The following is a 12078-nucleotide window of genomic DNA, read 5'->3' on the forward strand; positions in this document are numbered from 1 at the left end:
TATAGTCAACAACTTTACTAGAAATCACATGTCTCATAGAAGAAGGTAATGTAGCACCAGGTCAGATTGTATGAAAAAATAATATATATAAATTTGTCATGGTTGCTCTATTGACAACTAGGGCAGGTTCTCCCCGACATCAGGCGCAGCAGCTGCACTTGTCCGAGGCCCCTTTGCAGACACAGCCCTGGGCACACTTGGCACAGCCCACAGGGCAGCAGGAGCAGCAGCCTGGAGAAGAAAGGAGAGAGTGAAAGTCAGAGATAATATTACACGAAAACACTTTTCCCAACAGCAGACCTGCCACAGGCTCTTCCTCCAGGCCTAGAGGACTCTGACTTCAGGATAGAGAGCTGCCTTAAGAAATTTGCTTTGTGACAAAAGGAAAAGGCTGCCGGCCCCATGTGAGTACAGAATAGTCAGAGGGCCTTGGAGAGACAGTGACAGGGCCTCAGGACCAAGGGAAGGCCACCCCCAGAAGCATCGAATGAAGTGAGAGAGTCTTTAGGGCCAGAGAGGAGGCAGACTAGTTACAGAGCTGGTCCCGGGAAGACCAGGTGTGCCCTGGGCTGCATCTGCAGCAAAGGACGTGGTTCAGAGAAGCTACACATGGTCACCAAGTTCAGTATGAAGTACTCAGGACTCTGGAGGGTTCACAAAGTGGTATCAGAGAAAGGAGACCTGGATTCTAGTCCCATCCATTGTTGACACTATTATGTGACTTCTATGGGCTCAGTTTACCAGTTTACCTTTCGAGAATGAGAGGTTGGGACTGAACAATCTTTATGGCTTGTATGGGTCTCAATCTGTTTCAGTGCTGGGGGTGGGGGGCGGGCACAGGACATGTAGGGAAGTGCGGTCAGTGTCCTGCTCCTGCCTGCTGAGCTCTGGGTCCCTCCTCAGCCCAGATCCCAAGTTCCAGAGGAGGGCCCACACTCACTCTTCTTGCAGGAGGGACATCTGCAGGCCTTGCAGGTGCAGGAGCCAGCACAGCTGCAGGAGCCGCCTGCCAGGAAGGAAAAGGCCAGCGGTGAGCAGAGGGGAGGAGGAGCCATTGCAGCCCTCAGCAGAGCCCCTCCCCATCTTCCTGGGTCAGGACCAGCGCTGGAGCTCCCAGTCCACTCAGGCAGATAGAGAAGCCCCAGCTCCTCACTTCTGGTCCCAGGAAAGTAGGTCCCCTCCTGATTTACTCCCCAGGGAAGGCCCAGGCTCTAGACCCAGCCCAGGGTGACTGGGGGTGAGGGCCAGGTCTATGTCCTGGAGCCCAAGAGGCACCATGTCCCCACCTCCCATCAAGGCCCGGCAGCTCCAAGGCCTCCCCACAGCACTGGGTCCCGGTCGAGCTGTCCCATGACCAGGTGGGTGAGGACAAGGATGAGCTGGAACCTCACAGTACATTCAGTTCAATAAGAAGCAAGGATTTCCCCGGTGGTTAAGACTCCCCGCTGCCATTGCAGGGAGGCACGGGTTCCATCCCTGGTCGGGGAAGTAAAATCCAGCACACCGTGCAAGAGGACAAACTAAAAACAAAGGCGGGGTGGCGGGGGCAAAGGGAGATAAACGCTCTCATAATCCAGACTAGGAAAAACCAGTGGTCCAATGACAAGAGTCCCCTTGAGCATCCTCCCTTCTCTAGCTGCCGGGACCTTCTGTCCTGCGCCTGGAAGCGCGCGTCCTAGGGCTCAGCGCCAGGGAACCCTTACCAGTGGGGCAGGAGCAGTTCGGGTCCATTTGGAGGAAAAGCGAGGTCCGAGGTCCAGAACAAGTGGCAAAGCAGATCCACTGGTCGGATGGGAGGCGTGCTGGAGCCCAGGAGCCGAGCGCTATTATACCCACAGGAAGCGGGCCGGGCGCAGAGGGTCTGCCCTGCCTGCACCCGCGCCGCCCGCTGCGCCCGGGCCGGGCGGTGAGCACCACGCGCGGCCGAGCGCAAGATTCCGGGAATGCGGCTGGGCTCCGTGTGCACCGAAACGCCTCCCTCCCCCTACTTGCCCCCAACACGGAGGAACTTTGTCCCGAGCGACAAGTAGCGCTCCAGGCTTCCTGCCCGTCCCTTCCCAGCTTTCCACGATGTGGACAGACATCGGTGTTTACGGGAACCCAGCCCCTGAGCCCTCGCAGTCTTCCCTGCCCCCGCAACTCTTGTCTTTGCTTTCACCCTTTCCCAGAGCCCATGCGCAACCCGAGCCTCGTGCTCACATCCCAGGCTCGGCTGGAGCCCCTGTGTTGTGTGCAGAGATCCGTGATGGATGTGAGCTTCACCACCAATCCCCCGAACCCCGCTTCCCTAATATGTCTTCCCACAGCCCCCACCGTGGACTTTGAACACAGTTTCTCTAAAGTTTCTCCTGTAACAGCCCAGCAGGGAACTCAGCCTGCTGTCGCCCAGCCTTCCTTACATTCTCCACGACTGAATACATGAATGGGCCAGGGAATCCACTGCCCAGTCCACCCAGCTCCGGGATGGAGGTTCCCTAGTTATACGATGCCCTCTAGGGAAAGCATCCTTGTAAGTGATAAGCAGACCTGGCATTCCATAACGAAGTAAAACAGTGGGCATTTCCCTTTGAATAGTCCTGACAGTTACATACCAGGGAGTCTGTGCCAAGCCTTGTTTCATCAGTTTTCCTCTTTGAATTCTAACAGCTCAAGGGAAACACTACTTGGGAGGCTGTTTCCCCAAGGCAAAAAGTACATCCAGTACAAGGACGCTACTAACCCAAGGTCACAGTGCTGGGATGTGGTGCCCCAAATGCTATTCCTGTCTCTTCTTAAGGAGTCAGCGATGAAGCTTCCCTGAGGCCCAGAGGCATGTGTTCAGCACTTCTCTACTGCCTTAGCTCAAGCATGGGTGCCAAAGTGGCAGGAAAGGAATGCATATATGTCTTAGTGGTACCATCAATGTCTAGAAGTAAATTGAGCTTCATATTCATAGCCTTAAAGAGTTTGCTTTTCATGTAAATAAATTTATATGTATATAAAACGTTGAGTAAAATCTTGGTTCAGGTGACAGCAGTAATGGCAGAATCCTTCAGTATTTTGTTAGGAGAACTCGGATTGTCTTGCTGATGGCTTACTATCCCTAGTGCCAGCCCCTTTTTGTTGGGAGAGGGGCATAACCCTCTTAGGGGAACTAGTCATCTGCTCCCATGTTTGATGAGAACAAGAGAGAACACTCAGCTAGCACACCAGCTCCAGCTTATTGGTCTGGGTATAGAGAAATATATCCTATGCTTCGACTGATAATAATAATAGCTAATATTACTATATTACTGACTGTGTGCCAGGTTTCATTCCAATTTCTTTGCAAATATTCAATTCTTTAATCCTAAGAGCAAGATACTATTCTTTTGCCTTTTAAAGCAGATGAGACTGAAGCACAAAGAGGTTGTGTCATGTGGCTGTGACACAGATGGGACTGGCACTCATGCAGGCTGATTGCAGCCCCCTTGCCCTCACCCCCTACTGGGCACCATGACATCTCACAACGGGTGAGGACACGGAACACCTGGCATGGAAGGAGCAGTGGGAAAGCACTGAGCTGGCAGTCAGAACCTTCTGCATTGCTCTGTGACCTCTCTGGCCCTCAGTCTCCCATCTCTCCAGCCAGGACCATAACTGGACCATCTCTGGGGACCCTTGCAGCTCTGAATAGGGAGAGGCAGGATTCAGCCTCCAGGGGCATCTCCAGCAGTGTGTGGCCAGGAGGTGAGACAGCTGTAGCACAGGTTCAGTCTTCTGACTTCTGACTGTGTGTCCTGGGCAGGTTGCTTAACCTCTCTGGAAGATGGCACAATGACCCCAGCCCCTGCACATTTATTCTGGCACTGGTTCCTGTGCAGATCAAATGACATGAAGGGTGGGAAAGTCTTCCGAGTCTGTCCTGACACTGTGTAGCATCTTATCCTTTCAGTGTCATTGGAGGGCATCCCCACTCCCCTGGCACTCAGCCAGCAAGGTTCCAACCCATTCTCAGCCTCAGTCCTGGGGCATCCTCCCAAATCCATGAGTCATTTTCTAGGAGTTTGTTGGGGCTTCAATGGATTATCCACATATCCACAAAATTTTGTGGATAAAGTGATTATAATGGCCACTTCTTAAAGCCATATCTAGGAATCACCACTATCCCATTTATGCCCCTGCCATTGAGATGTAATCTCCCTTAAACACATGTGAAAATGGAGGCTCAGGCAGTATCAAATACATGCCCAAGTCAGATAGTGGCTAGGTAGTTGTGAACCAGGATGCCTGACACCAAAACCCAACCCCTCTTCACAAAGGAAATCTGTGGGCAAGTGTGGTTCTGACTTCTAGGCCAAGTGACTTGTTTTATGGGTTTTCTTTTTCTTTTTTTTGATTGTGCAACAAATAGCAATACCCTAGAGTAGGAAGGGGAAACCTACTCCAGTATTCTTGCCTGGAAAATTCCATGGACCAAAGAGCCTGGGGAGGAACAATTCATGGGATGGCAAAGAGTCAGACACAACTGAGCCACCTGAGCACACACGCACGCACACAGCTTACATTAAGTGTCCTTTTACTATTAAAAGATTCCTGCGTTAAAAAAAATAATAATAATGGCAATACCCTCTGCAAAGGGCCAGGGGCAGTGAGCTTTGATATAAATAACAAGTCACTGGGCTCCTCACTCCAGCCTTATGAACACCACCTTGCCCTCCAAACTGGGCAATAGCCATCACCCTGCGGACATGAAGTCCTTCACCTCGACCCAGTTCTCAGGTACACGCCCTCTTCCTGGGAAACAGCTGGGTGGTGACTCCTTCCACTTTCACAATCACTTTGCTGCTTTCGTGTAGCCAAGGGCTGGATTTTAAGAGAGGGACAGATTTCAGCCTGCCCTAGGGAAGACTTCCCAAAGATTCTAAGCCAACTCACCACAGGAAGCTGGCAGCGGTGGTGGCTGTCCTGTCGGTGACCCTGGGCAAGCCAAGGCTGATGTTCCCTGCGGGTATGGGGGGCAAGAGCTACTTCAGGTGTGCGTGGTCCACACAGTGGGGCACTGGTGAAGTGTTCCCAGGAGGGCTTATCCACGGCTTCGATGAACATATGTGTAGCGTTTAAAACTTAAATTTTCTTATTGGTTCTTCATCGATTGATGAAATTCTGTGTATTGAATCTAAAAGTGGGTTGTTTTTTTTTTCACTGTGACCTCTAAAATTTTTTTAGTACATTTACCAAAGTTTAAATCTGTGAGCATTAGAAAATAAAAACTGGTCCTTCAGCAGTGTTTTAGAAGCAAGCCCTATGTAGAAGTAAAACAATTAGGGTTCGGATTTCACCCGGTCTGAGTACTTTCGAAACCTACAAACCTAATAACTCTGAGGCCTGAACTTTGGTAGGGGAAGCCCAGAGAGTGAAAATGAGAAATTGAGGAGTTTCCCCATCATCGACACTTAAAACAATGAGGACAGTGAGGACCTGTATGTGCCCAATGCCTTCATGTCACTTGGAGGATGTGTCCCCTTTTACCTGAGAAGCCAAAGCTCAGAGAGGTAACCTGACCTGTTTAGGGTACTCAGTGTCTTAGGGGCAACTGGTTAGGTCCAGAACCCAAGTCTCTGCATTTCCACTCAAGACACACAAACAAAAACAGAAGCCAGAATACAGTCAATAAGATTTATTACAATTCACATATTTCATAGAAAAAGGAATGTCGTATCGCATCAAGGTAGTAAGAGACAATTGTCAAATGCAAGTTTGTTGTGGTTGCGCTGCGGACACCTGGGGCAGGCTCTCCCCGACGTCAGGCACGGCAGCGGCACTTGTCCGAGGCCCCTCTGCAGATGCAGCCCTGGGCACACTTGGCACAGCCCACAGGGCAGCAAGAGCAGCAGCCTGGGGGGAGTGAGAGTGAGAGACAGCATTACGTGAAACCACCCTTCCCAACAGCAGGCCTGGCACAAGCTGACCCCAGGCCCTGAGGACCCTGACCTTAGGAAAGTATGCTCTGTCCTAAGAAATTCGTTTCTGACACTCTGAAAATTGCTCTGAGTTCAGGACAGGGCAGAAAGCCTAGAGACTGTGGTGGGGCCTTTAGGGGCAGTGAAAGGGCAGCTGCCACTCCTCAAAGGGCTTCCCAGATGGCACTAGTGGTAAAAAACCCTCCTGCCAATGCAGGAGACATAAGAGATGTGGGTTCAATCCCTGGGTTTGGAAGATCCCCTGGAGGAGAGCATGGCAACCAACTCCAGTATCCTTGACTGGAGAATCCCATGGACAGAGGAGCCTGGAAGGCTATAGCCCATTAGTGTCACAAAGAGACATGACTGAAGCGAACATACAGTGAAGTAAGCATGCACACACCCCTCAGAAACATACAGTGAAATAAGGAAAGTGGTCAAGTTCAGAGAGGGGCAAACTGCTGCCACAGCTGTTTACCAGGGGTCAGGGAAGGACTGGGCTGCCTGTACAGCAAAGGGCTGCACCCCCAGGGCAGAGACCCCACACCTGGTCACCAAGTTCAAGAACCTAAAGTGCTCAGGACACTGGAGGGTTCACAAGGTGACGTCAGAAACAAGAGACCTGGGTTCTAGGTCTAGTTTCCATCCTTGACCCCATTCGCTGACCTCTCTCAAACTTATTTAGCCATTCTAGAATGAGAAGTTGGAACAGAATCATCTCTCTAGCTCTTTCAGCTCAGATTCTGTTTCAGTGCTGGTACAGCGGGTGGGGAGTGATGTAGGGAATTCTGGTCAGTCCTGCTCCCTGCTGAGCTCTGGGTCCCTCCTTGGACTCAGCCCAGACCCTGGGTTCCCAGAGGAGGCCCCACACTCACTCTTCTTGCAGGAGGGGCATCTGCAGGCCTTGCAGGTGCAGGAGCCAGCGCAGCTGCAGGAGCCGCCTGCCAGGAAGGAAAAGGCAAGTGGTGAGCAGGAGGCAGGAGGAGCCGCACAGCCATCAGCAGGGCCCTCCCGCTCCTCCTGGGTCAGGACCAGCCCTGGGAGAGCTCCCCTCCACTCAGGCAGATGGAGAAGCCCCAGCTTCTCTCTTCTGGTCCCAGGAAAGTAGATCCCCTTCCCAGGGAAGGCCCCAGGCTCCAGACCCAGCCCAGGTTGACTGAGCTGGGGGCCAGGTCTATGTCCTGAACCCCAAGAGGCACCATGTCCCCTCCTGCCATCAAGGCCCGGCAGCTCCAAGGTCTCCTCCCACCACTGGGTCCCATTCTAGCTGTCCCCTGACCCCCTGGGTGAGGACAACAAGGATAGTCTGGAGCCTCAGTACTCTCCATTCAAAATTAGAGTCTGGGAATTCCCTGTGAGTCCACTGCTTAGGATTCCCGTGCTCTCACTGCCCAGGGCCCCGTGTTCAATCCCTGGTGGAGGAATTAAGATCCCACAAGCCGCTTGACTGGGTGGGCGGCAGGAAGAAAAAAAAAATGCTCTCTCGATCCTGGCTAGGAAGAAAGCACTTCTGGGTGAACCCTGGGTGTCCACTTTAGCTCAGATTCAAAATCCTTCTTCGTCTAACCCCACGGAACCTCTGTCTAGTGCCTGGGAGGGGGCGCTCTAGGCCCAGAGCCAGAGGTCGCTTACTAGTGGGGCAGGAGCAATTGGGGTCCATTTGGAGCCGAGCTGAGACCAGGGGGCAAAAGCACGCGGCAAAGAAGAGACACCCGATCTGGTGAGAGGCGTGTCGAGTCGAGGAGCTCGCTCGCTGGGTTTGTAACCGGAGGAGATGGCCCGGGCGCAGAGGGCCCGCCCCGCCTGCACCCGCCCCGAGGCTCCGCGCCCGCGCCGCCCACAGCTTCCGGGCCGGGCGGTGAGCCCCACGCGAGCCGAGCGCAAGTCTCCCGGTGCCCTTGGGGCCGCTGTGCACACGGAGGGCCGCCTTTGGCCCTGGCCCGCGGGGAGGGACAGTTTGCCGGGAGGGACGCGGTGTCCTAGCCTCCCTACCCGCCCCCTCCCAATGTTCCCGAGGGCGGCAGGCACCCTGCTCTCGGCTTTTTCCCGAAACCCAGCCTCTGTGTTTTCGCCGTCTTCCCCACCCCCGACCCCCGCGCTGTTCTCTTCGTGTTCGCCACTTCCCGGAGCCAGTGTGCAACCGTAGTCTCGCGCTCACGTCCCAGGCACAGCTGGGTGTGTCGTGTGCAGAGCCCCGTGGTGGATGTGACTTTCACCACCAAGCCCCCGACTCTCTCTTGCCCCACCGTTCCCTGTCCTGGTCCCCGCGAAGAGCCCTAGGCAGCGTTTCTCTTAACATTTCTCTCTAACAGCCCCAGGATCAACTCACTCAGGCCTCTGCCTCCCATCCTTCCTTTTGTTCTCCACGACTGAATGGATGGATGGGCACGTTTTTCCGGGTGCTCTTGCCCTAAACTTTTCAGGGGTTTTCCTGAACCTAGCCAGTCCACCCCATTCCAGGATGGAGGTTCCAGAAGCATGATGACCCCCAAGGAAGGGAAGATCACAGCTGTGACTTCTTGGACTTCAGTTTCCCATCTCTTCTGCTATTAGCACAACTAGCCTGTCTCTAAGGAGCCTGCCAGCTCTGAATAATGAGAGGCAGGGCTCAGAGTAATATGACCTCATAATTATTCACCTTTGGCGAGTAGGTAAGACAGCTATAGATTCAGACCTCTTGACTGCGATCTGTGTGCCCTTGGGCAGGTCGCTTAAACTCTGGGCAATTGGCACATCACTGCATTGCCTGCAAGTTCACTCTGTAATGGGTTCAATGTAGATCAGGTGATATGAAGGGTGGGCATTGAATTTGTGGTTGTCCAAATGGTGTGGCAGCGTCATACCTAAGGGGGGCTGTCGCAGGGCATCCACACTCCTGGCAATGGATTAGTACATTTCCAATCAAACTTTAACCTCCCATCTTTCCCCAAGAGCTTGTTAGGATTCAACAAGATTCTGTCCTAATAAAGTCACTGTGAACTGAAGGATTGTAATAGACATTGTTTATTAAGACCTAGTGAGGAGCTACAGAAAAGGCAATGGCAACCCACTCCAGTACTCTTGCCTGGAAAATCCCATGGACAGAGGAGCCTGGTAGGCTGCAGTCCATGGGGTCGCTAGGAATCGAACACGACTGAGCAACTTCACTTTCACTTTTCACTTTCATGCATTGGAGAAGAAAATGGCAACCCACTCCAGTGTTCTTGCCTGGAGAATCCCAGGGACGGGGAGCCTGGTGGGCTGCCATCCATGGGGTCGCACAGAGTCAGACACGACTGAAGCAGCAGCAGCAGTGAGGAACTAGGCCACTCTCACTTAATATCACGTAGAGATATAACCTCCTTTTTATAGGAAATGGAGACTTAGAGGATTTGAGAGACTCATTCAGGATATGGGGCTTCCCTGGTGGCTCAGACGTTAAAGTGTCTGTCTGCAATGCAGGAGACCCAGGTTCAATCCCTGGGTCAGAAAGATCCCCTGGAGAAGGAAATGGCAACCCACTCCAGTACTCTTGCCTGAAAATCCCATGGACAGAGGAGCCTGGTTAGGCCACAGTCCATGGGGTCCCAAAGAGTCGGATATGACTGATCGATGTCACTTTCATTCAGGATATGTGGCAGGAAGTGCCACTGCTTAAATGAACCAGCACACTGGGTCTAGAAATCCCCTCTTTACACAGGATACCTGTAGGTAAGTGTAGTTCTGACACTTGGACCATGTGACTTGTCTTTCTCTTTATCAGATAGCAAATCACTCCAAATGTTGTCGGGGGGGACTAGCCATGACCATCGTTTACAAGTCACTCAGCACCTCTCTCCTTCCAAATACACACAGCTAGTTTCTTAACTGCAGAATGTGACACTGTGCAGAATGTGCACAGGAAGACATGAAGTCCTTCATCAGGAACCAGTTTCCAGGTATACTCCCTCTTGCTGGGAAATGGCTGGGCATTACCTCCTAAGTCCTAGCCACTTTGCTGGTTTCAAGTAGCCAAGGGCTGGATTTTGAAAGCAGAGTTCAGCCTGACCTAAAGGAACTTCCAAAGACTTAGAGCCAACTCAACGCAGGGAGCTCTCAAGGGTAGCAGGTGTCCTGTTGCTGGCAGTGGGATGGATGGTCCCTGTGGGGATGTGGGGAGGGGCTGCTCCAGCTATGGCTGGGGCCCACAGTGGGGCACCAGTGTTTTCAGTGTTCAGCACACACCTTTGATGAACAAGTGTGTAGTTTGTTTCTTTTTCAAACTGAACCATAGTTGATTTACAATATTGTGTTAGTATTGGGTGAACAAACATGTGGTTTTTACTTTTTAAATTTTTCTTGTGTTACTGTTCCCCATGTATTTATTCAAATTTGTTGAATCAATAACTGGACTTTGTATTTTGTATCCTTGTAAATTTTTATTAGTAATTCACTTAATTTTATTTGGCCAACATTTAGGTTTGTGAAGATAGAAAATAGAAACCACAGCCAGAAAATTCACACTAGTCTTTCAGTGCAGGGAGTTTGAGAGTCCCAGGTAGGGATTTAGGTAACTAGGGGTGTGAGTCCAACTTCTTTAGAGTCTATCAAGCCTAAAATCTGTGAGGAACTGAAGTTATTCAGGGCAATCAGAGGATGGAAAATGAAGCCACCAACCCTTGACATGAGAACGGAGGGACCCTGAATCTGCTCAGCACACTTAGTTTATTGGGGCCTAACGCTTTGTTCTAGTTGCCATGTCTCTACAGTTCTCATCTAGTCTCCTACAAAAGCCCTTATTCCGAATGCACAGAAAAGAAAACTGAATCAGAATAGTGTCAACAATCTTTATTACCATTCACATATTTCCTAAGAAAGGGAATGTAGTGATGAAGTCAGAGTTGTACAAAAATGCAGGTTGGCCCACGTTCCTCCAATGATACCTGGGGCAGGCTCTCCCCGACATCAGGCACAGCAGCTGCACTTGTCCGAGGCCCCTTTGCAGATGCAGCCCTGGGCACACTTGGCACAGCCCACAGGGCAGCAGGAGCAGCAGCCTGGGGAGAGATGGGGGAAAGCAGGTGTCAGCAATGCATTTCCCAGGCACCTCCCTGCCCAACAGCAACCCTGTGGCAAAACCCTCAGACCCAGAGGACCCTGAGTGCAGAAAAACATGCCCTAAGACAGCTTGGAGGACCTTTGGCATGAGTTCTACTAGGAAATGGCTGCCTGGCTCCATCTAAGCCCAGGACAGGGCAGAAAGTTAGAAGCTGCAGTGACAGGTGGGTGCCCAGCAGCAAAAGAGGGCCAGCCCCCCAGAACCATGCACTCAGAACCCACTCTGGGTTCCCTCGCTCCCGCTAGCTACAGCACTCCCCACCCACCCCTGGGTTCCCAGAGGAGGCCGAGCACTCACTCTTCTTGCAGGAGGGACATCTGCAGGCCTTGCAGGTGCAGGAGCCAGGGCAGCTGCAGGAGCCGCCTGCCAGGAAGGGAAAAGCCAGCGGTGAGCAGGGGAAAGGATGAGCCACTGCAGACATCAGCAGGGCCCTCCCCCTCCTCCTGGGTCAGCACCAGCCCTCGGAGCTCCAGTCCAGCACAGAACAGACAGAAGGCTCATTCCCCAGCCCCCTGCCACCCCGCTTCTCTGCCCTTCGGTGCAAAGGGTACTGTCTTGTATTTACCCCCAAGGAGGAGCCCAGGCTCCAGTGCCCATTCAGGAAGCCTGGGTCTGATGGCCCGGACCTTCTGTCTGAGCCCAGAAGAGGCAATATCTCCTCCCCACCCAGCTTTGGCAATACGGAGGCCTGGACAGAGCCCTGGAGCCGACCCAGAGGCCCCGTGACACCTGAATGATGTGGGACCGGGCAGCCTTGAGCCTCAGACCTCTTGCCTCTGAAACGGAAGACTAAGAGGAAGAGAACGCTCTAATGGAAGATGAAGTCGCTAGTTTGGGGAGAAGGTACATGCTGGGTTAACTACAGAAGCTCACCCAAAATACTCCCTCTTCTAAACCCAGGGACACCTCTTGATATTGGGGAGGGGACATCCGAAGTCCCAGAGCCAGGGATTCCTTACCAGTGGAGCAGGAGCAGTTGGGGTCCATTCGGAGACGAAGTGTGGCCGTCCAAAGCAAGTGGCAAAGTAGAGGTCCTTGAGCCGGTTGGGGACGTGTTGGAATCCAGAAACGCGCGGTTCA

The 12078-nt window shown here is 52.5% G+C and overlaps 3 protein-coding genes across 4 annotated transcripts; all 3 read right to left on the reverse strand.

Annotated features, from left to right (window-relative positions):
* Positions 1–1838, reverse strand: LOC133230194 (metallothionein-1A). The gene is made up of 3 exons (XM_061387248.1): positions 1704–1838; positions 941–1006; positions 1–231 (listed from the first exon to the last, which is right to left on the reverse strand). Exons 1-3 carry the CDS (start codon positions 1729–1731, stop codon positions 140–142), a joined length of 186 nt encoding a protein of 61 aa, XP_061243232.1. The 5' UTR covers positions 1732–1838; the 3' UTR covers positions 1–139.
* Positions 1839–5623: 3785 nt separating this feature from the next.
* Positions 5624–8474, reverse strand: LOC133230196 (metallothionein-1B-like). Of its 2 annotated transcripts, none has more exons than XM_061387249.1 (3): positions 8251–8474; positions 6797–6862; positions 5624–5856 (listed from the first exon to the last, which is right to left on the reverse strand). In XM_061387249.1, exons 1-3 carry the CDS (start codon positions 8399–8401, stop codon positions 5765–5767), a joined length of 309 nt encoding a protein of 102 aa, XP_061243233.1. In that variant the 5' UTR covers positions 8402–8474; the 3' UTR covers positions 5624–5764. The 2 variants fall into 2 exon arrangements, with proteins under 2 accessions (XP_061243233.1, XP_061243234.1); XM_061387250.1 differs by lacking the exon at positions 8251–8474 and adding an exon at positions 7554–7750.
* Positions 8475–10712: 2238 nt separating this feature from the next.
* LOC133230198 (metallothionein-1C) lies at positions 10713–12078 on the reverse strand. Its single transcript, XM_061387252.1, has 3 exons — positions 11958–12078; positions 11296–11361; positions 10713–10936 (listed from the first exon to the last, which is right to left on the reverse strand). Exons 1-3 carry the CDS (start codon positions 11983–11985, stop codon positions 10845–10847), a joined length of 186 nt encoding a protein of 61 aa, XP_061243236.1. The 5' UTR covers positions 11986–12078; the 3' UTR covers positions 10713–10844.

This window comes from Bos javanicus, chromosome 18 (genome assembly GCF_032452875.1).
Source record: "Bos javanicus breed banteng chromosome 18, ARS-OSU_banteng_1.0, whole genome shotgun sequence".
In the NCBI taxonomy this organism is placed as follows: Eukaryota; Metazoa; Chordata; class Mammalia; order Artiodactyla; family Bovidae; genus Bos; species Bos javanicus.

Bases quoted from the DNA above. Each gene is read 5' to 3' on its own strand.
- LOC133230194 (XM_061387248.1), bottom strand. From the start codon at position 1,731: ATGGACCCGAACTGCTCCTGCCCCACTG. The intron at 1,007-1,703 runs GTAAGGGTTCCC...CCTTCCTGGCAG, and splicing joins GAACTGCTCCTGCCCCACTG to GCGGCTCCTGCAGCTGTGCT. The intron at 232-940 runs GTGAGTGTGGGC...TTTCTTCTCCAG, and splicing joins ATGTCCCTCCTGCAAGAAGA to GCTGCTGCTCCTGCTGCCCT.
- LOC133230196 (XM_061387249.1), bottom strand. From the start codon at position 8,401: ATGCTTCTGGAACCTCCATCCTGGAATGGGGTGGACTGGCTAGGTTCA. The intron at 6,863-8,250 runs GTGAGTTGATCC...CCTTCCTGGCAG, and splicing joins GATGGGAGGCAGAGGCCTGA to GCGGCTCCTGCAGCTGCGCT. The intron at 5,857-6,796 runs GTGAGTGTGGGG...CACTCCCCCCAG, and splicing joins ATGCCCCTCCTGCAAGAAGA to GCTGCTGCTCTTGCTGCCCT.
- LOC133230198 (XM_061387252.1), bottom strand. From the start codon at position 11,985: ATGGACCCCAACTGCTCCTGCTCCACTG. The intron at 11,362-11,957 runs GTAAGGAATCCC...CCTTCCTGGCAG, and splicing joins CAACTGCTCCTGCTCCACTG to GCGGCTCCTGCAGCTGCCCT. The intron at 10,937-11,295 runs GTGAGTGCTCGG...ATCTCTCCCCAG, and splicing joins ATGTCCCTCCTGCAAGAAGA to GCTGCTGCTCCTGCTGCCCT.